The 27329-nt window shown below is 38.0% G+C and overlaps 1 protein-coding gene across 1 annotated transcript in view; it reads left to right on the forward strand.

The window, feature by feature from the left end:
* Positions 1-27329, forward strand: part of Xpr1 (xenotropic and polytropic retrovirus receptor 1) — a 148858-nt gene that overhangs the window by 101908 nt on the left and 19621 nt on the right. The window contains exons 8-11 of the mRNA XM_038349545.1: positions 7196-7386; positions 7563-7742; positions 13969-14140; positions 15330-15524. Of these exons, the coding sequence (XP_038205473.1) occupies positions 7196-7386; positions 7563-7742; positions 13969-14140; positions 15330-15524 (738 nt within the window). The remainder of the gene's footprint in view (positions 1-7195; positions 7387-7562; positions 7743-13968; positions 14141-15329; positions 15525-27329) is intronic.

Below are 27329 nucleotides of genomic sequence, written 5' to 3' on the forward strand. Positions count from 1 at the left end.
TACTCTGTTTGAATTTGAATTTGAAATTTTCACTTTCACTACACCCATTAGCACTGTCCTTGTCTCAAGAGCCATTTCCTGTTTACTGTACAATAGTCTTCTGGACTTGTCTCTGTTTGCATCCAGTGTTGCCCTCTTCTGACCACAAGTTTGTCAAGGGTGGCTTCTCCTTTCCTCAGCCCCTCTCTCATCAGCCCATGTCCCCATGCAAAATCTATTTATGGTTTCTCTTACATTCAGATTCCTTACCATAGTACACAAGACTTTCGAGGATATTGCAGTTAGTCATTTCTTCCTTCCTCTCCTTTCTTTCTCCCTGTACTCATTTTCATTTACTATTCTTTAAACACATCTGTTGTCTAAGGGATTCTTTTCCATCACGGGTGTCTGTTTGCATTTCCTTTCCCTTCACTTAAACATCTATTCAAATGCTGTCTCTTCAGTGATACCTTCCGTGGTCACCCTACACTAAAACGGTTTATTCTATATCTTTCTGTTCCTTTTGCCTACATTAATTTTCTTAAGAATGCTTGTCTGACAGGATCACATATTTATGTCTCTGCTTTCCCACTAACATGTAAACAATGTTTGGACTTGATAGCAAACTTCTCAATGCCTGGGCTTTCATCTCTAGTACTGAAACACTACATGGAGCATAATAAGAATTCAAAAGTTTTTGAGAAAATTTGAATGGGTGGAAGAGATAAAGAGTTGAAATTAAATGATGTGCAGAACTCATTATTCCTTGCTTGCATTCTCTTCAGCACTGCCTCTCGCATTATCAAGTTATAACCCAAATTGTAAAGGCTTTTACATGAACTTTGCCTATTGACAGTATGTTTTCAGTGTATTATTAGAGTTCTTTGGCTAGAGAGAGGATTCTGCCATTAAAGGCTAGGCTCACAACAACATCAAGAGTTCACCTTTCCACCAGTTGCTAAGTATTATGCACCCATAGCTTACAATGTGACATTGATGAGATTTATGACCAATTTACTTGTTTGTTTATATAAGGTAATTATAGTCTCTACTTATATAAAATATATGGAAATTCTGCAGTACAAACCCCAACCTAGAATGTCAAACTAACTGCCATGAAGAGAACGGAAGTCCTGCCTGAGTTTCAGTTTCAGTCCCCCATTTATTGTTAGTTGTTATGGTTGTGTGGACAACCCTTAGATTTTTTAAAACAGTTTTCTCATCTATTAAATATACTCAATACCTTACAGGATTACTTGAGAATTTATTTGTTCATCCACAAGTAGCTTTAACATCTGGGGTTTGTGTGTGTTGAATGAATGTGGATTCAAGCACAGTCACATACCACTACACGTGTGGGAAGTCAGAAGACAACATCCACTATCATTCCATCTTGTTTTGAGGAAGAATTTCTTTACATCTGGTATGCCAGACTGGCTGGCCCACAAGATTTACCTGTCATCTTGTTGCTGGAGCATTTGGATTACAGATTAATGTTATAAAATCATGCTTTTTGTGTGGGTTGTTAGGATCCAAAGTCAGACCCTCAACACTGGCCACACAGGCACTCTGCTCACCAAGCCATCTCCCCAGCCCATCCACAAGTCACTTTTATGTATCTCCCAACTGTTCCTAATCCCCACGAGTCTTACGATATAAAAGCTGTTGGGGGCAGAGGGATTGAGTTGTGTAGCTCAGTAGCAGCATGCTTGCCTATCATAAAGGAACTCCTGGGTTAGAGCCCCAGTACTGCAGAACCAGATGAAATCAATCTCTTAGACAGGTGTATAGCATACTTGTAGTCAGCATTTAGCAATGGGACTGGGAGAACCAGGTCGTTGGTGTTATCCTAAGATAATAGTTCAAGGCCATCCTGAGCTACCTGTAATCCTGCCTCAAAAGTATGAAAGGTGATAAATGTTCTAAACGGTACAATGAGACAACAGCATTTTCTTAATTAGACTATTGGGGAAGACGCTGTGAAAGAAGTGACATTTAAGTTAGTGGGATTAAAAGCATTACCAGAGAAGGAAAGAGAGAGTAACTTAGTTGGTCAGGTGTAGGAAGAGAGAGGGAGTTGCTAGAGGGGCCGGTTAGTAGAACAGGGTGAAGCCCAGCTTTGAGAGCAGTGCACATATGGTGAAGCACATCAATCCCAAGTATAGACTGCACACGTGGATCTCTCTTTAGGGAAATATGTTACTCATTTATGAGTGGATTTACTTGTCTAATTTCCAAGATGTATGTGGTGATTTTATCCTCCCTAGCTTAAGACAAGGGAAGAAGCAAATGTCTTTCTTTTCATGTGAATTAAATGGAAAGGGTTTTTGTTTGTATGTTTTATTTCTTAATTTATGTCAAGATGGGGTTTTAATAAATGTAGACTGTATTACTGTGATAGTTTGACCTTTGAAATGCATGCAGTTTATACATTTAGCATTGTGTATTATGTTCTAACCTCAGAACCCTTCTTTGTTTGATCTTCCTGTGTACTGGTGAGGGGGGAGGGTAACCAGAGATAAAGCCAGCTGTCTATCCTTATTTATCTCCCCCCGGGTACTCAGAAGATAACAGTATTGAGAGTCAGAGGGGATCACAGCAGTAGTAATGCATGTACAAGCACGATTCTTAGAGCATTCACATAAAAATTATGTGCATAATTGCTGTGGTTTCTCATGGGGACTTGGCCCGGTGTTCAATAATTTGCCAGAAAAAAAAATCACACATTATAGAGTTTTAGTTTCATAAAAATGAAATTTTTGCTGTATAGGCTTTTAAATTTTTCTTCTGGAAACCTTGGCTCTATTTGAAATAATCACAGTATGCCATATTTCACTTACTAGTTTATCATTTACAGTAATATAATGGTGTAAATTAAGCACTTGTAATTAATAAGACTATTGATGGTTGAAATCTCTTGAAAATAATGTGGCAGTATATGTACAAATTTGATAATGGTTTTAACTAACTTTAGTTTTTTTACAAATTTAGCTTACAACCTAGGCTCCTACAAGGTAAAGAAATTATTTATTGTCATGTTGCTTATAACAGCAACATCTTAGAAACTGCTCATATAGCTACTGATTGTGAACTGTACAAATGAGTTGTGTTGCCATATACAATGGCATATCATGGTTGATTGAGCTGGAAATAAAAGGGAGGCATAGCACTTTGGAGAATGACTTGGCACTATTTACCAAAACTGAGTATATATTAGCCTATGATCCATTTTTAGTAATAGGAATGCGTGCATATATCTACCAAGAAACATTCAAGAACATTAGTAACTGTACTGTGTTAATGTCCCCAAACTGGAACAGCCCAAATGTTCATCAACAGTGTAGCAGATGTCTTTACCCAATGGGATAGTATGTAGCCGTGAGAAGATTGAAATGTAGCCCATGCAAAAACATAAGTGAATCTCACAAACAAATGAAAGTGAGGTTTATATAACATAAAATTAACCATTATAAAGTAAACAAAAGAAGCCAGACACCAAAAGTACACATTATATTATTTAATTTACAGGAAGATAAAAAATTAGTGTTAGAAAAAGAGTGCTTACCATGGCTGGAAAGAAGATGTAAAGCCAGGCCTTTGGGCACTGTTTTGTATTCTGGGTCCTGATTCACTGTTGCTGAAATTTATCATACTGTGTACTTAAGATTTGTTCCATCTTCTATAGTGTGTAACACCTACATTTGAAAGTAAGTTAGATTTTTGTGTGTATTTATGAGAAAAATAACCACTCTAGGATGTAAATGAAAAAAATAAGCTTTAGGATCACCATGTATGGATTGCTGCTAATCGTAGTTGGTTAGTTGCTTTGTTTTGAAAGTTACTTGGTATTTTTCAGTATGTGAAGAATTTCTTGGAAGGTAATAGATAAAACTGTTAACATGGTAGCCTCTAGGGAAGGAGGTAGGGATTTGAATATAGGAAGCTTCTTACATCCTTTATATTTAGAGCCTTTTCTCTTATATACATACATATATATATATTTCTTATTCCTAAATATTTTTAGCAAAAGGAAAACTGGTTTGGTCATTCAAAACCCCAGCATGGAATGGGGAAAGGTCATGAAACCCCACCTGTTGCTGAGGATCCATTGGCAATTGATGGCTCCTGGTGGACTGAGTGTATTTGCTTCAGGGATGTGTTCCCGGAGAGGCTATCCATGCTCCAGTAGTGTCTTTCACCTATGTCCATAAAGGCAGTGTAAAGTATTCTTAGTGTTTTGATCACAATTTACATGTGTAAAATTCTTAATAAAAAGAATAACAAACAAATCATAACAAAAGGAAAACTATTTGACAACTTGATTCATTACCATGAGGACTATAATTTTGTAAAGTTTCGAATAGGCTTCTGTTTGGGTTATTGATCTTGTTTTGTTTTAACAGATGCATGGTAGTTTGTATATAACTTAGCTACATTGTTAAGTGCATCAGGCTCTAGAGCCAGATGACTGGGATTAAATCCCTGTGTCCTTAAACAGGGGCTTAATTTAACTGTTTCTTCAATGTGTAGAAAACTGATATATGTTTTTTGCTGTGAAAAATTAATGAAATTGTGCATATCAAGCACTAAAACATTGATTGACTTCTATTTTTCTGAAAATAAAGTGACCATTGGAATTTTGACAGGGATTTAATTAAATGTATAGATTGACTTGTCATCTTAACAATATCAAATCTTCCAATCTTTAAGCATGGCATTTTTTTCTATATACTTAAGTCTACTTTAATTTCTATATATTTTGTCACTTTCAACATATGAGCCTCTCATCTCCTTGTTTAAAATTACTACTAAATGTTTTATTCTTTGGGGTACTGTTATAATTAAAAATTGGTTTTGTAATTTTATTTTCAGATTGCTTATTGCTGATGCATATAAACACAACTGAATTTTGTGTGTTGATGTTGCATTCATGACCTTGTATTCTATAGCTTTGCCAAAACTACTAACTCTTACAGTTGTGGCTTCTTTGGAATCTATGCTTTGTTTTCTGTCATTGTAATGTCTGGGGTCTTTGCTTAGGATTCAGGATGCAAAGCTACAAATGTGCTTTTCTACTCCTCTAATTTTCCAGCTAATCTTGACTCTGTGGTTCATTGTCACATAGCAACCAGGACAGTCTTTTAAAGTGATTACTTGGGTCTTAACCCATTCAAAACCTTTTATTAGTTCATACATTAGAAATAAAACCTAAATCTGAACAAAGTACTACAAAACCTTGTCTTGTTGCTGGGAACTTCTGATAATAGTGACCTTGGCCTTCTATCACTAAGCTTCTTGTACTTTCTCTCTACCTGGAGTCCTCTAGAGATTCCAGGGGTTCATTCTTCACTCTTTAAGGCAAGTGTATCTCCTGAGAGTCTTTATCTGCTGATTTTACTCTTATCCCTCTCACCATATACTGTTAGATAGAAGTTAAGTGGAAATTGGTATCTTGTCTATTATTCACTTGAATCCCCAGTTCTTAGGATGATGTTGGGTGTAAAAAACATCTAGTAAGTACTTGTTGTATAAATGTTTTATTTAGCAACTAATAGAAACTAATGTAACTGATATATACTGAATACTGATAGAGTCAAACATTAGGCACTTGATGTGTTTTTCACATTTAACTGTCACAAGCATGTGAAAGTATGTTGATTGTTTTTGGGTTTTGGTTTGTTTTTAAAATAGGTCTCATGTAGTCCAGGCTGCAAAGTTCTATGTACTTCTGATCCCCCTTCCTCCACCTCCCAAGGCCTGGGATAACAGGCATGTATAATTCCAATTTTATGCAGTACTGGAGATCAAGTCCAGTCTGAGAACAGACAGTATTTTCATTGACCAAGAGGAAACTGAAGACTAGAAACTCTTAAGTTAAATAATTTATTCTACTAGGATTTGATATACAGTTTATATAATATTTGATTCCAAAAAATTTTTCTACCATTATTTTTAAGTTATTAAATGTTTTTATACTATAGAGACTACAAAGACAAATAATAAATCATTATTTAAATTAAGTAAGTATATAAATTTGTAGAGATGAAATAAAAGAACACTATAGATTATGGGAAAAATAACTTTTTTAAAAGATGAAATTCATTGGGGTTGGCCATTGGGGAGTACTATAGGATGAGTTTGGAAAAAGTAAGTTGGAAACAGATTTTTTTTAAGAGCTTAAGTTTGCAGACCTAAGGTGTTTGAACAATATAATTCTAGGAAAGCTGTAAAATAATGAGGGTACTGAATGTTTGTATGGGCATATGAGCAATATAGTACTTGAGAACATGGGCTTTGCACAAAATTATGTAGGTTACAACTAGGTATGGTGGTGATGCCATTAATCCTGACAGAGGCAGGTAGAGTCGAGGCCAGGTCAGCCAAAGGCTACATTTAACTCTGTTTTATACTAGCTCAGTAAACCTGAGCAAATTACTTAACCTGTCTGTGCTCCAGTTTCCTCGGAAAACATGGACATAGTAATTTTTAACTTAGAGAACAATTATAATGAATTAAACTAATTGTTACATGTAATAGCACCAAGAATAAGGCTAAACACTATATTAAGCACTCAATATGTGTCAACTATTGTCTATTTATATGACATTTAAATTCTCACATTGTCTTCTTGTGCTTTGTAGCTTTTCATTCTTTAATAACTCTGTGAGGTAGAAGTTACTGTATCCAGTTTAATGGTAGAGAAGGCAATGTTGAAGAGGGAGGTATCATAGGAAAAACCCCAGAAGACAAAACTAGTCTTAGACCTGGCTGGCTTGATGTTGTATGCCTTTAATGCCAGCACAGAGGAGGTAGAAGCAAGAGTTCAAAACCAGCCTGGTCTACATAGCATACTCCAGTATAGATAGCCAAGACTACATGTCTCAAAACAGAAACAAAAACTGGTCTTACCATTTCAAAGCTATTTAGTTCTGTAGTACTAAAGCTTAAAATAAAACAAGATAAAACACTTATAGGACAATGGAATAACATGTTAAAAACCAATTTTGGAGAAAATTATTCTAATGGCATTTTGCAGAGTCTCTGAGGCAGAAGAGGAAAGAATCTAAAGGCAAGTTTATTGGATTCTTAAAATAATCTAGATACAGATTTTCTTTATGAAAACTTCCTGCTAGGGTTGTGTCTGAAAGAATGAAGAAAAAAGATAATTAAAGGGAACATTGTAGATTTTACAACTAACTAATACATTTTTTTCCAGCCGTATTTAAACTTGAAACAGATAGAACTGTATGGCCCTTGATAAGAATCTATCGGGGTGGCTTTCTTCTGATTGAATTCCTTTTTCTACTGGGCATCAACACGTACGGTTGGAGACAGGCTGGAGTAAATCATGTCCTCATCTTTGAACTTAATCCAAGAAACAATTTGTCTCATCAGCATCTCTTTGAGGTAATAAAACAGAGTCTCATGAATGTAGTTTGCAGTCTTGATGAGTACTCAAATTCATCTTCCACTTGAAGATTGTTGGATTCTTTATTGTTTTTCTTACCTTTGTTTATTAAAGGTTTTTCTGTATAGTGATAAGAAGTAACTTTCTTTCTTTTTGTGTTCCCTGTGCTTTATAGATTGCTGGATTCCTGGGGATATTATGGTGCCTGAGCCTTCTGGCATGCTTTTTCGCTCCAATTAGTATCATCCCTATATATGTGTACCCACTTGCCCTTTATGGATTTATGGTCTTCTTTCTTATCAACCCCACCAAAACTTTCTACTATAAATCCAGATTTTGGCTGCTTAAACTTCTGGTAAGTCTAGAAAGCTTATGCAACATTTTTAGAGTAGTGTTGTTAGTCATTGGCTACCTCAAAGGTCACTCATGGCTGCTGAATTTTACAGCCCATATGTGTGGTTCACATTGCGCCACGGGAGTGGTGCCCAGCTTTAGGAGCAAAAATGTTTTTGACAGAGACTGGATAACCTTGAAAATTTACAGCTACAGCATGCAGCTCTGGAAAAGTACTTTGTATTTTTGTCCTCCAAGTGACCAGATAGTGAATTGATTTTGCAAATTATGATTATTTATTATTTTGTTATACAGGTTATTTAACTAGTGTGATAGTATGTAGAACTTAGAACTTTTGGCTTCTTTCTAAAGAAAAGAAAGCCAGGCATAGTGGCTTCGTGTAATTCCTGTACTTAGGAGATAAAGGCAGACGTATTAGAAGTTCACAGTCATTCTCAACTACATAACAGGTTTAAAGCCAGTCTGAACCTATCCTGTTAAAGTTGTGATACTATTGTTCCCACTTGTCCAGTTGATGTGACTAGTTAGCCAAGCCCTTTATTGTAGGAGCAATTGGTTCTCCACCAAGCTGAATTTGAAGCCAACTTGTATTTTTTTGTTTTGGTAACTTCTTTCTTTATATGATTTTGCATTCAGTTTTTTGAGGTAGAGTCTACTTTTATAGCCCAGGCTGACTTCAATGTCATGGTTTTCCTGCCTTAGCCTCAAGTCAGGGTTATAGCAAGTGTGCCACAGTGTTTGGCCTTTGCCCGATTCTTTTTTTTTTTTTTTTTTTTTTTTTGGTTTTTCGAGACAGGGTTTCCCTGTAGTTTTAGAGCCTGTCCTGGAACTAGCTCTTGTAGACCAGGCTGGCCTCGAACTCAGAGATCCGCCTGCCTCTGCCTCCCAAGTGCTGGGATTAAAGGCGTGCGCCACCACCACCCGGCGCTGCCCGATTCTTAATGATCTCAAAATCTTTTAACAGTGGAATAAAGAATGTCCTGGAAAATTATAGCTGTGTCGTTTTGTGATAGTGTAAAGGTAGTTCTGGGAGGATCTGATACACTCTTAAATGAAGCTGGCTTTATTTTTGAAGTCAATTAAGAATGTTCTCATGTATATTTTTCTTAGATGATGGATTACAGCTGATAATAGAAGGAGGAATAGTGCTTAAAATGAATCACCGTAATACTTTACTCTCCTTGTTCATCATACCTCCCTGAAAAATATAATTTTTATTTCTTTTGCTTTTTGTTTTACCCTAGGGGATTAGCAATACTTGTTTAAAATTTTAAAACTGAAACATGCTGCCCTTGGTGGCTCATTCATGTAAACCCTGCATTCTGGAGGCTGAGGCAGGAAAATTGCCATGAGTTCAAGGCCAGTTTGGTCTACATAGTGAATTTTAGAGTTAGACCCTGTCTGAACTTACACGCCCATGCACGCACACCCGCACACCCACATGCACACTGCCTAAAACCTGAAAACCTAAAACACAGCTTTCTTCCCCTATTTGTTTTGTTTTAAATGAAAGTGAATGCTTATAGCAACGAAGAAAATAATATGGCCAAATTTTCTTGGCTTTTCCAAAGTTGAATATTATTATGAGAATTTTACCTTCTACTAAGATTTTTATTACAAATTAAAATTCTTCCTTTTTCCCTCTTGGGAGTAGGGAAGACAACAAAAACTCAGGGCTCATGATACACCTCAGTTGATAAAGTGTTTGCTAGCTGAGGCTAACCTGAAATTTAGTTTGTAGACCAGGCTGGTCTTGAATTTGCAACCTTCCTGTATCTGGAACATGAATTCTGGGATTACAGGCATGTACCAGAACCTAGCATCAGCATGCTTTTAGAGAAGGTGGTTTGGGTTTTAGAGGGAGAAGAAAAAATAGAGCCGCAATTTATCTCTTGAATATATTAAAAATATTTTCTTAGATGAACTATACGTGTAAAATCCCTATAAAGTATTGGGTTTTTTTAAAGATTTGTTTCTTTTTATCTTTTTATATGTGGGTACCTTCATATGTGTATGTGTGGTTTGTGCTCATATAAACTAGAAGGTGGCATTGGATCCTTGGAACGTATAGATGGTTATGAGCTGCCATATGGGTGCTGGAAACTGAACCCAAGTCCTCCAAAAGAGCAGCAAGTACTATTAGCCACTGAGCCACCTCTTCAGTTTATCTATAAAATTATTTCTAAATGAGGGATTTTTTTGGAAGATTCAGGAAGCTTATTATAATAATCTCATTGTGATAACAGGATGATGTAGTTGTGTATGTTGTGTGCTAAGTGCGCAATTCCCCAGTGCATCCTTTACTTAAGTAGAAAGCCACAATTTCATGCATGGCTACTTACTCTGATTAGTAGAATGATCCCTGTTGAGTAGATGTTTATGTATGTGGCTGCAGTGTGTGTTACTAATGCAGATTGGTTGATTGAATAGACTAGCAATGATGTATAAGAAGGAATCATAGACTAGTAAGAAGCACTCTTAGAAGCAGTGAAATGTAGAAAGAAACACTGATTTGTTGCTTTTGTTGTGTTGTTACCAAAACAAATAATATTACTGTGTATAGGTCATTTAAATTCAGTTGACATATTTATTTTATTCAAACTTCACTGATCCAATTAGTCCCTATAATGTATGACAGAAAATTAATAGAATGTTTTCACTGTAGCTATATTTCTTTGAATTGTTTTTTAAAGATTTGTCCAAAATAAAATGTTTATTTCTCTTTTTTTTAAACCTCCAATTTTTAGTGTGGAAAACACATATGTCATGTGATCATAATAATAAAGTACTTTTATGTTTATAGTTATATGGGAATATGTATTATATTCATAGTTACATGGCAATCTTTGAGATTGGCAAATGCCACCTTCCCTTAAAAAAAGCTCAAGAACTTTAAGAAACTAACTTACTGCAATATTAATATGTCTAGTCTAGCACAGTCTATTTATACCCATTAGTCTCTTTCCTACATCTGTATTTGCCCCAACCAGAATTTCAACTAGAAAGTATAAACAAAGCTCCAGATTTCCAACAGTAACATTACCTTATTCTTCCAGTAAGCTAGCTCAAGATTTAAAATAGAATTGGGCAGTGGCATGCATGCCTTTAATCACAGCACTCAGGAAGCAGTGGCAGGCGGCTCTCTGTGAGTTCAAGGCCAACCTGGACTACAGAGTGAGTTTCAGGACAGCCAGAGCTACACAGAGAGACCCTATCTCAAAAAAAACAAAAAACAAAAAAAAAACAAAAACAAAAAGAAGTTTTAAAATAAGAGATCGTTTTTTAACCAATATTTTCTTTAGTTCTATAGTAAAATCATGTGTACACTCACATGAACTTAGGGGTCGAGGAGATGACTCAGTGGTTAAGAACACAGGTTGCCCTTTCAGAGGACCCATTTTTTAGTACCAGCATTTATATGACAGCTCACAACTGCCTGTAACTCCAGTTCTAAGGGATCTGATTCCGTCTTCTGCCCTCCAAGAGCATAAAAGCACACGCATGGTGCACAGACATACATGCATTCAAAACATCCATATGCATAAAATAATTTTTGAAGTAGAACTGCAGCCTCATATAGTATATATTTACCTTCAGCTATCATAGATTCGACATGTAGACTTACGTCCCATCCCCAAGATAGCTCATAACGTATTTGCAAATATTCTAGGACCTAAAATGCTGTACCCTAGGCCAGTAACTTACCAATCACCCACCAGTGATTTGGTTTTTTTGTGCATTTGTCTAAACATTCAGAATTAATTCTAGATTTCATAATACTATTACTCTAGGGTTCTATCATTTTAATCAAAGAGTAGAGGTAGAGTATTTGGAAGGCTTTGGCTAGAAGTGAAAAAGAAGAGTAACATGATACTCATTTAGAAAGAGGATTCAGATACATCTGGAATGAGGTTGACTGTGTATAAATGTCAGTTAAGTATGACCGGTCAGTCCTCTTGACTTGCCTGTGACAGAAGTGCTTGTTCCTTTCTGTTTTCTAGGGTGTCCTTTTTAATGTGTCTCTATGATACATTTGCCACAGGGTGCTATATTGTATCTCTGTGCATTTATTTGCCCAACTAGACTGTGGGTCTTCTAAGCTTTTGGGATCACTTTTTATATCTACATGTCTACATACTTGACATACAGTAAAGACTTAAGTCTTTGTTAAAATGACTAACATTTACTCTTCCCTCTTTTTATTTTTACATCAATGCTTTCCTCTTGTAGTTTCGTACCTTCATCCTTTATTTCTTGTTGCATTGCATTTATCTGCTTCTCTTATAGGAACATTCTGGACTAGCCAGGTTTTGAGGATGAGGCTGGCGATTAAAAAAGTAATGGAGGTTTGTCTCGTGTCAGAAGGAAACAATTTCCCCTAGTCTACCAGTTTTGCAAAAGTCAACTACTAGAGAACTGTGGCAACTCCTTCAGCCAATAGCCTTTAAGATACTGGCCTACTTTGGGTGTGGTCCTTTGGTGATCCTTTGGTGTTATATTGGAAATTATCCTCTTGCATTTGTTTCTTTGAATTATTTAAGTCTATTCCACATCCTAGAGTATCTCAAAATATTACAGTAGCTCAAAGCAGAGTCTACATACATGGACTGCTAAGACCTCATTCTGCCTCTTCTCTGTAAGGAAGTGTCCTCTGTCTGGAGCTTATGGTGTAATAGCATAACTTGTAACCTGGATTTTTGGACTCAACAAAATATAAGGGAGCTATCAAGAGAATAAATCATGGAACCCAAAGATACCAGCTCCATACAGCAATATCACAAAGCCTGTATTATTGTTTTGTGGTCTAGTTCCAATTCCAGTATTTGTTAGGTGACACTCAGGATTGAGTCATACCATTTAGTCCTGTGTCTCTCTGAAGAGAAATGCTTATGGATTGAATTTGTCTACTAAATGAATATATCCAGAGAGCTAGAAATTTATACTCATTTTCAGAATTGCTACTTTGACAGAGTAGTACATCATTATTATCTTACTCTTTTTTATAATAAAATCAAGGGAATCTGACAGGATAAATATAAAAGCTATCTGCATCCATACTCCTTTGCATGGAGTCATCCAGGCACTCTCCACAACTTTTTATTCCTGGTGATGGCATTAGTGTCTGAGTTTTCTCTTCTCTGCAGTGCCAGAATTTCTCTCTGAAGTTATAACAGGTTGATATAGAGCAAGCCAAGATGAGTTTATGTTTAATGGAATAGCAATAGTACCTAACTTTGGAATTGAGTTGGGCATGGTGGAACACACCTATTGTGTAAAGGTGAGGCCTGTCTACATAGTGAGGCCTGTCTCAACCTACTCCCCTTAAGAGGAGTTATTATAAAGATTGAGCTGTAGCAGTCTATAAACCCTAAGAAAATATAGTTTTTTAGTTAGTGTTCAATATATTTGCTTAATAGATTGACCATTTTCAGGACGGTGGTAAGAGAGGTGATTTTGTGGTGAAATTCAGGGTTAACAAGCCATTACCATTACGTTAGTGGGATAAATATTACATAGGCTGGGGTTGCAGTTCAGTGATAGAGCGCTTGACTTAAGCACAAGACCCTGGGTTTGAAACCCCATGCTGTAACAATGTCATTTAGGTTAGAGAATGTGACATGCCTCAGCTGATATAACCACCCTTCCCTACCTGTATTTTACAGGCAAAGAAGAGCTTTGTATTTAGTTTGCTAAGTGCTTCCCTGTCCAGCAAATTTTCTTTGTAACCTAAATATTAGATTTCCTCTCTGTATTTCCAGCACTTTTTTTTTCTTGGCAGGATTTTACTTTGTAGCTCAGGCTGGCCTCAAATTTGTGGAAATCCTGCCTTAGCCTTCTAAGTGTTGGGCTTACAGGAATTACCCACTCTGCCTAGTTTATTCTCCCTCTTCCTGATCTCTTACTTTTTTACCTGCAGTTCCTACCTGCGCCCCGCACACTCAACACAGGCACACTGTTGTCTTTGCAGTCGTGCTTTCAGTGCAATCCCCGTACTGCTGCTTACCCCAGCCTTTGTTGCATGGGCTTTGTGTGTGTGTCTGTGCTTCATCAGCAGACACTCTGAATGGTCAGACATCAATTGCAGAAATTTAATGTACGGTTTCCTGTTTCTATGCTCTCTCTCTCTCTCTCTCTCTCTCTCTCTCTCTCTCTCTCTCTCTCTCTCTCTCTCTCTCTCTCCCTCCCTCCCTCCCTTCCTCCCTCCTTCCTTTCTTTCTTTTTCTCAGTTTCGAGTATTTACAGCTCCCTTCCATAAGGTAGGCTTTGCTGATTTCTGGCTGGCCGATCAGCTGAACAGCCTGTCAGTGATACTCATGGACCTGGAATATATGATCTGCTTCTACAGTTTTGAGCTCAAATGGGATGAGAGTAAGGGCCTGTTGCCAAATGATCTACAAGGTAGGCTATGATTTTGTATTCACACTGCTGAATTGCCAACATAAACCAAGAAATATTGGGAATGATAACTGCGACGGTTGAGGTCATGGTGAAAACTCATCCAATAACATTACAGATTTAATTAAATGTACTTGGCATTCTGTTAGCAATCTCCTGAACTGAAATAATTTGGATTTTAAATTGTGTTATTTTAGCCATCCACTTGCCAAGAAATTTACAACTTATACTGAAGAACTCTGCAGTTATTTCTTCAATGTTCCTATGTGTTGGTAACTGTATCACAAATGCTAGAGTGCCAGCAATTAGTCTTCACAAAAATGCTTGGGATAGCATTGTAGGTACCGTGATCAAAGTACTGATTGCTTAGAATCAGGTCAAATGCCTTGGGAAAAGTTGTGGTAGATTGCTTTACAAATCTTATTTGAAACCTTTATTTTTCTTCTGGCTCTGTACCCACATTTAAGGTAATGCCAGGTTTGTATAGTTAGGAAGTTTGCATTCATCACAAAGATCTAATATAGACAGGTCATACATAGAGCATCTACTCACAAAAGAGAATGAAAAATTGGGTGTGACAGCCTACCATGCACTTGCTATCCCCGCACTGAGGAGGCCGAAGCTGTAGGATAGTAAGTCCCTGTTCAGCGTAGGCTGCATAATGATGAAACCCTGTCTCAGAAGTAAAAACACAACAAAGCAGCAGTAAAAAATTAATAATGAACCCTATACCTTGTTCTTGATTAAAAGGGAGTCCATAGAACATGTGCTCTGTGTACATATTTTATAGTACTTGGCATTTATAAAACTGTCTAGGTACCTGTGACTTTTGTCGGTTTTCCATATGTTTAACATCATAGAACAAAACAGTTTTTTTCTTCTTTTGATTCATAGACTCTTTTTCCTATAGTTTTATTATTGCACTTGAAAAAAATTAATTCTAGGATATTAAGAAGTCTAGAGGACAGATTTTCCCAGTAGTTCCTCTGTAGTTTTTACCTTTTCTCATTGGCTTATCCACCACTGAAAAGCTTGAGCAAATAGTAAGTAGTTACATAGGAGAGAATGACTGAACCCATGGGGATGACTTGGATTTTATTCGCTGATGGGTATTTGGACTGTGCGACTAAATGGTGTGAACAATTCATTCTTTTGAATTGTAATTTTTCCTTCTTCTTTGAAATCTTCACAGAACCAGAATTTTGCCACAGATATACATATGGTGTACGAGCCATTGTTCAGTGTATTCCTGCTTGGCTTCGCTTCATCCAGTGCCTGCGCCGGTACCGTGACACAAAAAGGGCCTTTCCTCATTTAGTAAATGCTGGCAAATACTCCACCACTTTCTTCACCGTGACCTTTGCAGCCCTGTACAGTACTCACAAAGGTATGCTGAGACTTTCAAATCTGAGTTGTTTCTTCCTGAGTCTGTTGCCCTGGACCTTACTATTTGTGCTGTTGGTTTCCACTGAAGCTCCAGACCCTGATTATCATGGTTTATCCTTGAATACAGTTTTAGTCTCATTTCACTGTATATTAACAAACATCATTAACAAGAATCACAGTCGATCAGATAGGAAGAATTATGTTAATGTTCGAAAGCCTGAATTATGCTCAGTGGATTTAACCTATGAATGCCTTGGGTTTTCATTTAGTGTTTTTTTTAAGAGCTCCTTGTTCATTAATGAGGTTAGGAAATGGGTAGGTGTACAAGATTCCCTCTGGCAATCAAGTATATTTTTAATCGTTTCCCTTCACCAACTAGCAGGGATTGTTTCCAGCCCATTTAACTGCAAATTGAGTTCTCTGATCCCTCTATTTTCTTGTCTCCATGGCAACCTGCTATTACTTGCTACTGCTCTTCTATTGGGAAGAGAAAAAAAGCTTTTAAGTTCTGAGCCACATGCAGACACTCCTTTTGAATTTTTAACCTTTTCCCAAGAACTGTCAATCAGTTATTTCACTTCTTTTACTAAAACGCATTACAGTATCAGCCCACGACTTAGCCACTACAATTTCTCATCCGTAGGTGGCCCAGAAATGTGACTAATGGAAACCAGTAGAGTGCTTTTAAATACTCAGGTAAACTGTTTTCAGAAACCATTTTTGTGAGGCTGTATTTGTGAGTCTTAATTCAGTGGGACAAAACTGCTGCTGCACTAGCATGTATCTGCTGGTCCTGAGAGTTAATAGTGTGAGATTCTGTGCTTAGAATAGCATGTGGCCATTCTGGGTAAGTGATAGAATTTAATTGAGTACCTTAGTGAGGGAAAAGCTCCCATAATTTTAATTTTGCTGAGGAATGCCACTAGTCAGTTATTACTAGATAATTTATAAATTTGACAGTTGATCTGATACAAGATGCTTTATGGCTCCTCTTACTAAATTATCACAAACACTTGCCTCCCATCTTAGGTAAAAATGAGCACCACTATTTTGGGTAAATATTTTATACTAACAGTACATTCATTAAGGAGCTGACAGTTGCCAGGGCTGCTGGTGCTGTTGACACAAATACACAACACTCACCTCAGGAAATACAGCTCATTCTTGATCCAGACATAAGTGGTGATAGCCTGGGAGCACAGATGCAGGTTGCCCTGAAAGACGTGTTCCACTGGAAGTAGTTACATGAGAGTTTGCAGTTACAGAACAAAGAAAGCCGTAAGTCAGGGCATTTACTGAGTGTTCTGGCGGTGACTGCAAGTAGGCAGGCTACAGCAAACGAAGGGAACACTATAGGTCTGGGGTGTTGTCAGCTTTTAGATTGGTAGGAGCTAGTGTTCTGCTGAAATTAAATTTTAGGGCTGGTAACTCATTCAGGAAAAGGCTCGCTGCACGAAGTTGAAGACATGAGTTTGGTCCCCAGAACCTATGTGAAGGCCAAGCCTGGCAGCAGGCACTTATAATCCCCACTCTGGGAAGACAGACACGGGAGGATCCCTGGGGCCTGCTCAGCAGTCAGTTCAGTCATATCATAGCTCTGGACTACATCAGACACTGTCTCGGAAAACACCGATACCAAGCTCTCCATACACACAAAGAATGCATTTTAAAGATTTTGATAGTCACAGAGATGTTCAGACACAGGAGTAGACAATGAATGGTTTTTAAAGGGTCTGAAGACGGTCTTCAATATTATCTACAATCACACACAAAGTTCAGCCATTCAGCCTTGAAGAATCCTTTAACACAGGTATGACTTTTCTTTCTTCCCCCCTGGGAACATCAGTTTATACAAAGACCTATAATGAGACAAATGATCACAAGTTCAAGGCCTGCCTTAGTTACAGAATTAAGTTCAATATATATACATATATACTCTATATGTGTGTTTATATGTGTGTGTGTGTGTATTTGTTTTTGTTATTTGTTTTTCCAATACAGGGTTTCTCAGTAACTTTGGAGCATGTCCTGGAACTTGCTCTGTAGACCAGGCTGGCCTCAAACTCACAGAAATCCGCCTGTCTCTGCCTCCCAAGTGCTGGGATTAAAGGTGTGTGTTACTACTGAACTATATTTTAATGTGATATAGTTTTACATTGGTGTAAATGTATTTATAGTTGTTGACTTACCTGCTGCATATATCCTTTCACTAAAAGGTGTTAAGAGAAATTTTTCCCCTTTTTTGTAATTATTGAGCTTTGTTGAGCTGTATACTGAGGAATGGCTAAAAGGCTAAGTTTTATGGGGTTTGGAAACTACATGTTTTGAAAGACTTCAAAATAGAGTACTAGTTTGTATAAGCAGGGTACTGGGAAAGCACAGAGCATAAATCTCTGACCCAGCCTGATAGGCCACAGATGAAAAATGATGTTCAGATGACATGTAGCTAAGGATGGACTTCTGATCCCCCCACTACCTCCGCCACCCAAGTGTTGGTATTCCAGATGTGTGCCACCACGCCTGTCTCTTCATTTTTATTTTTGTGATACTAGGATGCTCAGGGTCTTATGTGTGCCATGCCAGGCAAGTACTGTATCACTGAGCTTATCCCAACCTTACCTTGCAGTTGGAGGGTAGAAGCAATCCTGTTTCCTACTTCTGCTTGCCTTGGCCTCATTTGTCATAGCTGCTTTTGTTTCACAGAAAGCCATAACTTTACCTGTATCTATTTACTTCACAGATTTATTGTAAGAATTGCTCATGGAATTATATTATAAACTGGTATACTACAAAAAATGGGTTGAATGGGAAAAGAACAGCTCCCTTTGCTGACCAGTGCTGATGAATTTCAAAACAGCCAGGGCTACACAGAAAAACCCTGTCTCAGGGGAAAAAAAAGAAAGAGAGAGAGGGAGAGGGAGAAAAGGACAAGGTCTCACATAGCTCATGTCGGCTTCAAATTCACTGTGTATCAAGGATGACTGAATTTGTGGTCCCCTTGCATCAGTCTCCCTCTTGAGTGCTGGGATTACAGGAATGTACAATACCCAGTTTTATGGGGTGATGGGGCATCAAACTCAGGGCTTCATGCATGCTAGGCAAGCGCTCCATACACTGTGCTGTATCCCCAGCCTTAAGTTCTTTGATTTTCTTGGGCAGTATTCTAAGAAAACACAGACTTTAGAAATAATTACTGAGTCAAAAGAATCAATTCAAAATGACTAATTATATACTTTTCTATAGAGTGCATGTGCTGTTGCAAAAGCTACATTTATGAGGAAAGAAGAGTAAAAGATCGTGACATAACCTTGTTCAGACTCAGATCTGAGTCTTTTAAAACACTAGTCTGCCAGGGTTACCATAGTAACAGCATTATATTAAGTGCACTTTCAAAATTGTTACAGAGGTTGTTTCTTATGTTATGCTGCATGATTTGTAAAAATGGAGGTGTAAGCATTAACCCTGCACCTAGAATCATTTTTTAGAAGGTGAGGGTTTAGGCAGCCCATTTAGGAAGATTAATCATGATAATATTTCAGTTAGGCCTCTTTTGTTGTATTAAAAAAAGCACATTTGAATTAATTCAGGGCATTTTATTTTCTGTCATTGATTTTTTGGAGACAAAGGAATTCAGCTAGCAGCCAATCTCTGTGTTTAAAAATTCATATTTCATTACATGACCACATTTGAAACAGCTCCTTACAAGTGTTGTCTTGGAATTGGGATTAGAGGAGGTGAGGAAGTGTTTTAAATGGGTTTTGGTTTCCTTGAGGTTTCTGGGCTTTGCAAGAAAAGATCTTTGGGAAGTATAATAGCAGAAAGACTGTGATGTTATTACTTCTAACAAGTTGTATTTCATCAGCTCGCATTGCATTTGTAGGTCCTAAAATTCTGTAATCCTCGTAAATTCTTAGTGGAATTAGACTGTGTTATTCACATAAATATATGGAGGGGGTGCTTACACTCCACATTCCCTGACTTTTGTGGACAGGGTTGGATTCGCTATAAAGTTTTGAAAGAGCATCTCTTGTGTTCATTTACATCCATGTTACTGGTGCCCAGGTCTCGTCTGAATCCCCTTGTGCATTCTGAAGGGTGTTATGCCTCCCTGTGAGGTTTTCTCCTATGCAGCGACCACTTCATTATTTTGAGTGAACACACACAGTCCTGAAATGCTGTTTCTCTGGGGTACAGCTAGTTGCTACCCTCTTGCTACCCTGAATAATAGGCTTCTAGTCCACATTTTAATTGTCTTATATTATAATAGAAAGAGTAATTGTGGTTTTTTTTTTAATTCTTTGGGGAAATTTTTGTTCCATTAGCTTTAAAAGACATATGTTCAATTAAAAAAGAAAACTCATTTGGATAAATGTTCTCATTTTTGCCTTGATATTTAAAGTAGTTCAAAACATTAACCCTTTTGGAACTTAATATATTCTGTTGTAATTTCCTCATAGGAGGAAAAACTGTTTCACAGTCTATCGAGACAAGATTGGCTAAAAGATCTGTTGATATCAGAAAACAAAACAATAAGATACTGATTTCTTCTCATTAGTAATTTAATGCTCTTTGCCATTTTTGGCTATCATTGTACTAATTTTCAAATGATGTAATTGTTTCTATATATAAATTTATATATTTCTACATGTGATATATATATATATATCTTTGAATAAATTAAATCTTTTTACCTTCTTTGTCACTTAAAAGACTTTTAAAAAGTAACACACACATTGACACCTTGATATCATTTTGGTTTTCTCGTCACATTGGTTTTCTTAATTGTTCTTACAACTCATGAAAACAGCATTTCCTATATGTCGTGTTGCTTTAATAACACTAATATTTGTAATATTTTATTGCTCAGAATTATAGGATTTTTGATGCTAAGAAGAAGCAAAGGAGCCAGTCGGTGGTAGCACACGCCTTTAATCCCAGCACTCGGGAGACAGACACAGGCGGATCTCTGTGAGTTTGAGGCCAGCCTTGTCTACAAGAGCTAGTTCCAGGACAGGTGCCAAAACTACAGATAAATCCTATCTCGAAAAACCAAACAATAAACAAACAAAAAGAAGCAAAGATGAAATTTAATTCAACTTACACAACAATGCCTGATTAGAGAGAAATTTGAGGCTTGATAGAATTTTTAATTTTTTTCTAGAAAAAAGATGAGATCACATTTATTTATTAAATGTTCGTGTAAAACTATTAAAAACATCTTTTACTTAAGATAAAGTCCACTTACACAGAGTTTTAAAACCTTTAAAACTTTAAGCATGTGATATATATATATATATGTACATATAATTTTACATTGATGTTATCAGTGAAAAACGATGAACTTATTGTGTCTACATATTTTTAGCACAAAAAGAAAAAGCAAAATATAAGTGAGCAAATAGACTATAAGGGGGCTTATTCCTACTATATGTTGTAGGGAGAGGGGGAGATTTTATATGGATCTCTTCCAATTGTTTATATAGTTCACTAAGGGGGCTTATTCCTACTATATGTTGTAGGGAGAGGGGGAGATTTTATATGGATCTCTTCCAATTGTTTATATAGTTCACTACAGTAAGTATACTTTCTCATCAGCTGTTGCTACATAATAAATCAACCCAAAGTTTGATAAGTAAAATAACTGTAATTTCTTCTTGCTTGAGCCTCTTTGGGTCAGCTGGAAATTGACTGGAATAGATTGGGCTCATATGTTAAGGCTGCCTCTGCTGAACTATCTTATGTGGACATTGTTCTCACTGTCATTTGGGGTGGGTCTGTTCCATGTGTGCTTATTCTGGAGCCTCACCTCATGGAGCTACACTTAGAAAGGAATCTCCTGACATGGCACTGAGGGAGCAAGTCCTACTGCACAAATACATGCAGAGCCTCTCTGCTCACCATCTGCCTGCTTCTTGTTAGCCAAAGGAACTCACAAGACAGGTCCAAAGAAGTCTGTATTTTCTAACACTAAAACCAGTCACCAAACCCAACATCACTGAGGCAAAGAATATTCTTGTCTTGGAAACAGGGATGGGCTGAAGGGAATGGATATTTTTCTTAGCTGTAATCTAATCTACCATTATTTGGAAAACAATTTAAATTGATTCTTTAATTGTCAAAGGACATAAACATAATTTTGCAGAATAAACACATTAACAGTGTTTCAGTTCACTAATGCAAGTTAAAGTAGTATTGATGGGAGAGTGATGATGTTCACTGCAGGGTAGGTTGGTGAGCAGTCCCTCTCTGGTAATTGGTTATTTATTTTGTTAAGAGTCTGGCATGGTAGTGCAGATCTTTAATCACAACACTCAGGAAGCAGAGGCAGGCAGATCTCTGAGTTCAAGGCCAACCTGGTCTAAAATATGAGTTCCAGGACAGTCAGGGCTACACAGAAGAACCGTGTCTCGCAAAACCAAAATATATATCTTTTATTCTAGTAAATCCAGTTCTATAACTAGAATAAATAAAGGAGTTGTGAAAAATTAAGGCGTGTTCATGGCATTATATAGTAAGAAAATGGAACAATGTAACAAGTTTGTAATAGACTTAGTAGCAGCAGTACCTGAAACATTACACAATAGCTTGCCAAAGGATAATGCCATTTTCTGCAAAGAGTAGATGAAGACTAGTGAGTGATATCACAGTCTACAAGCCAGGTGTGATGAACGGCACATGTTTGAATCCCAGTGCTGAGCAGGTAGAAACAGGTAGGTTGACAGCTTATGACCAGCCCACCAGCACTACTTAGCAAGTTCTAGGCTAGGAAGAGACCTTGTCTCAGGGAGTAGAAATAGCCCTGAGGAAGGGCACCTAAGGTTATCCTCTGGCCTCCATGCATACAACACAACACAACACAAAAAGAATACCTGTACTATCAAATGTAGTATTTATGGGATACATCTATGGACTGGACACTATTTTAATTTAACATATACTAACTAGCTTAATTCATAGCAATCTTGGATATTAAAAGCAAAGCTAGGCAGTTTTTTGGGTTTTTTGGGGTTTTTTTTTTTGTTTGGTTGGTTTTGGGTTTGGTTTTTGGAGACAGGGTTTTTCTTTGTAACCTTGGCTGTCCTGGAATTTACTCTGTAGACCTGGCTGGCCTTCAACTCACAGAGATCCACCTGCCTCAACTCTCCCAAGTGCTAGGGTTAAAGGCATGAGGCACCACCACCCGGTGCTGGGAAGTTCTTAAGGTGGCATTTTATTGAGAAGTATTGCTAGTGAGGAAGAGTGGTCATTATTCTTTTTGTGTTTGTAACTCCACTTCTGGAAGAAATGAGGATTTATAGCCAAGAAGGAAGGTAAGGATGGAAAGTTACTAAAAGGAAACATCAGGATTATGCACACTGGCTAAACTGATTTGACAGGATTCTTACCAAAGGTTGACATAGGTTCTCTGATGCCTGTTGGGTTTGGAGACTCTAAACTTAGCAAGATGCTTGCTACAGGTAGGTGATATGGACCTATAAATCCCAGATGCTAGGGTTGGGGCCTAGAGAGAGTAGAGAGTCCTAACTAAGCAGGTCAAGGAGAGAGTCTTTCATACACACAGACATTTGATCTTCATGTGACAAGGAAGGAAATTAAAAACTGGATAAGATATTTGCCAAAGTCTTAAAGCTAGGAAGTAGAAGAACCTATGACTATGCAGTGTACCTCCAAAATCAGCTAGCAAGTGGGTAACAGAGCTAGAATTTACATCAAGGCCTTAGGATTATTTTTGTTGTGCCATTCTTCTAAGTTTGTAGAATGCCCTGAGCACTACCCAGTGACACGGTGTTAAAGCCTAGGTAAACAAAACAGGACCAGTCAGGTACAGTAGCATGCTGTCATTCCATGGGACAAAGCTGTCTTTGAGAAAACACAGAAGTACAGTGATCAAGAATGATGTAAGCTGTATTTATAAGGAGATACCTATTTCCTGGTTCTTGGCCCTAAATGCCACATCCACCGAACACCGAGCCAGGAACTTACCTTTCATACTAACAGCCACAGCAGTGGTTCACACAGTGTGGAATCAGCTCCAAGTTCTCCTTCTGCCAGAAAAGAAAAGTTACCTATGCATCAGAGGAAAACAGAAACATTAATGCTCACCCGGCAATGATCATGCACACCTTCAATCCCAGCACTCAAAAGGCAGAGGCAGATGGGTCTTTGTGAGTTTGAGACCAGCCTGGTCTACAGGGTGAGCTCCAGGACAGCCAGGGCTACACAGAATAAACTGGATCTTAGAAAATGAAAAAAAAATTAATTCTATTTCAAGTAGTGAGAAAATGATTTAGCATGAGTAATTTGCTTAGCATTGTGTTCCTTTTACATTTTTATTTCATCATTATTATTTGTCTATATAATGGGAGAGCATTGTGTGCCATCATGTACATGTGCACGTCATAAGACACCGTGGAGTCTGTTTTCTCCTTCCACCTTTACATGGTTCCAGGTGTCAAACTCCAACAGTCAGGCTTGCACAGCAAGTTCTTTCCCTCCAAGTCAGCTGGTCTGTATCGCGCTCTATTTTAGGGTTTTAAATTTGCTTCTTAAGAACTGTTTTGGGGGGGGGGGTGCTGGAGAGATAACTGTTAAGAGTAATGGCTGCTCTTCCAGCAGACCCAGGTTTGACTCCCAGCACCCACATGGTGATTCATAATAGTCCATAACACCAGTTTCAGGAGATCCTATGTGCTAGTCTCTAAGGGCACCAGGCACACAGATGGTGTACAGACATACATGCAGACAGAACACCCATATATGTGAAAAAATAAAATATTTTTTAAAGGGAACTATCAAAAAAGTTTGCTAATAAACAAGACATGTCATCTATATGCTTCTTCGAATGTGGTGGACAAAATGTAACTTTACAGCATGTATACATACATATTTTTAATTGTTATAGAATGAGGCCATAGAGTATATTTTCTTTAAAGACAAAATGTACACCTGTTTACAGAAGGAAACTCAAACACCTACCAAACAGTGGAATATTAAAGCCTACTCAACACATTTCATGTCTGGGACAGAAATTGAATAAAGCATAGAATCCGTTACATGGTCTTCCTTGTCCTTGACAGTTACAGACACACTGTTTTGTTTGTTTATCAAGAACTACAGCTGGTTGTGGTGGCACATACTAGGGAATCCCAGCACGTGAGAGGCTGAATCAGGAGGATTTTGAGTTTGAGGACAGCCAAGACTACATACCAATATCCTTTCTCAAAAACATACCCTCTAATGCCTACAGTAAGGTTTCATCATCTTCCTCTTCTCAGTAACCAAGTCCTCTGCCAAAAAGCACTTTAAAGTGGCATTTTCTGTGACAAGCGCTCGTGTGTGTAAAGAGCTAGCATGTAGACTTGGGAGTTTAGACAGAGGAGGACTGGCTTAATTTATTCAGTTCTTGACTGTGTTACCCTGAAAAAGACACTGATCTGGATTGTAGATTCATAAATTCAAAACATCAGTTTCTGCCTCTCAAGTTTACCTGTAAGCTTTAACTTTTGTGTAAGAATTCTGTATTTGACTATAATTGACTGATCTCTTCATGGTGTGATAAAGTATATAGAAAACACATGTAAAATGTAAAGGTTTTTTAAAAAATATTTTATGTATGTGAATGTTTTGCTTGCATGTATATCTGTGCACCATATGTGAGCCTGATGTCCTTGGAGGTCAGAGAGGGTATGGAACCTCCTGGAACTGGAGTTATAGATGTGAGTCACCACGTGGGTACTGGGAATTGAACCTGGTTCCCTTGGAAGAGCAGACAGTGCTCTTAATGACTGAGCCAGTCCCAGAAAGGTGTGTGTTTTGTTTTTAACACACTTGTGGAGGACTTCAGTAGATCAGTGGTCCCTTCAGCTTCCTGTCTGCTATTCTTGTGGAGCTGTTTGCAAGTATGCCACTTTGTGAAATGTGGATTTGGAATTTAGACATTTCATTTGGAATTTATGTCTTTTTTGATGAGGTACTAATGTATACCTTTTACCCATCTTTGGTTGAATTTGCTATTACTTTTGAATTTGTTGAGTTCTTTATATACTTTAATAGAAGTCATCAGATAGTGTTTAAAATAAGTTTTGCCATCTACAGCTTTTTATTCTCTTAACATGGCCTTTTTCAGGGCAGGGTTTAGTTCATCAGTTCATCAACATTTTCTTGTATGGACCATGTTTTTTTTTTTTAAGACTGACAACTCTTTACCTAAGTCTAGGTTTTTCTTCTTTTATCTCAGTCTTTTTATTATTAACATAATTTTTTATTGACTCCTTGGGAATTTCACATTATACACCCCAATACTAAACTCATTTCCCAGCCTTTCCATGTCTGTCCTCAACTCTTGTAGCTGTCCCTGAAAAAGAAAATTTCAAAAATAAAAATAATTAAAACAGAAGCAAAACCACTTCGCTTCTCCATCTTTCCCACCTCTCCATCACATATTTGTTTGTTGTAGTGTCATTGGGAGCTGTGGTATTTCTTACAATATGCCTTTTTGTCCAGTTAGCTTTACTAGCAAATGTTCATTGCAATGAGTCATTGGTCTGGTTTAAGGCTTCTGGTACACCATCAATACTGGACACTTACCAAAACCCCTCTCAGATATCCTGCTTTTGCTCTGAGTCATGGACATCCTGCTGCTGTAGTTCCACAGGACCAGTCCCCTTCATGTGCTCCAGCAAGTCATAGATGGGGTAGATGTTGGGATGGACCAACTCAAAACCATGGATATGTGCCTAGGTGGTAGCAGAGTTCAGTCTGTGCTGCTCGCTGGGACCACCCCCTATCCCTCTTGCTATGGTCCAAGCCAGATCTCTCATACACATGGTAAGAGGTGGGGCCAGCCCCCCCCCCCCACACACACACCCAATGGGACCAACTCTCTTATTGCAGCAGCCAGCAAGTGGGGTGGCCAGTTGGCCCATGGCAGTCAAAAGTTTGGGCCAGCTCTTGTGTGCCTATGCCACTGGGGCCAGTTCAGCTGAGGCAGTCAGTGAGAGAGGGGCAGGACCAATTCTCTAGTTTCCAGGCCACCTGGGCCAGCTGTCCCATAACTCCCAGTGGTAAAACAGGCCACAGACATTAATGCAGACCCCAGCTGCATGAACCAAGACATGACCCTCAGCTGCAGCTCTGGACCAGACGTCATGGTGTCTGGTGGCAGCACAGGTCACTCAGATTAATATGACCTCAGTAGCAGCATGGCCCTTGGACATCAACGTGGCATCAGTGGCAGCCCAGACCACACGCATCCATATGACCTTCAATGGTAACAGGGGCCATGGACGTCAGCATAGACCCTGCACTAACCTAGACATGGCCCCAGGTAACAGTGTAGGCCACCCATAGCAGCCTGTTCCTTACCACTGTTGAGTCTTCAGTTCTGCTTCTCTCCATAGCACATGAACTGTTCCGCTTCTCTTTCTGTCCCATTGTCTACCACTTACCTGTTCATCATAGTGGCACCCACCAGGAGGGCCTGAGGCTGGCTTCTGCCCACCAGGGCTGTTGGGAGCCCTCAGTCTTACATCTTTCTCATCCTATTTTTATGTTTTACAGGTAAGCCCATGGTCTATTTTGACTTAATATTTATGTATAAGTTACAAATCAGTCAAAGTTTATATTTGACCTATGGTTATCCTGCTTTAGTAGCACTGTGTTGTTGAAAACAGCTGTCTCTGTTCTATTGAATGTCTGCTTTCATATCGCTGTCAGAAACAATTAGGTATTTTTGTGGGGGTCCTTTCCTGAATTCTCTTTAGTGTTTTCTTGTTGCCAGTATCACACAGTCTTCATTCCTGGAACT

The sequence above is a fragment of the Arvicola amphibius genome, chromosome 12 (genome assembly GCF_903992535.2).
Source record: "Arvicola amphibius chromosome 12, mArvAmp1.2, whole genome shotgun sequence".
Taxonomy (NCBI): domain Eukaryota; kingdom Metazoa; phylum Chordata; class Mammalia; order Rodentia; family Cricetidae; genus Arvicola; species Arvicola amphibius.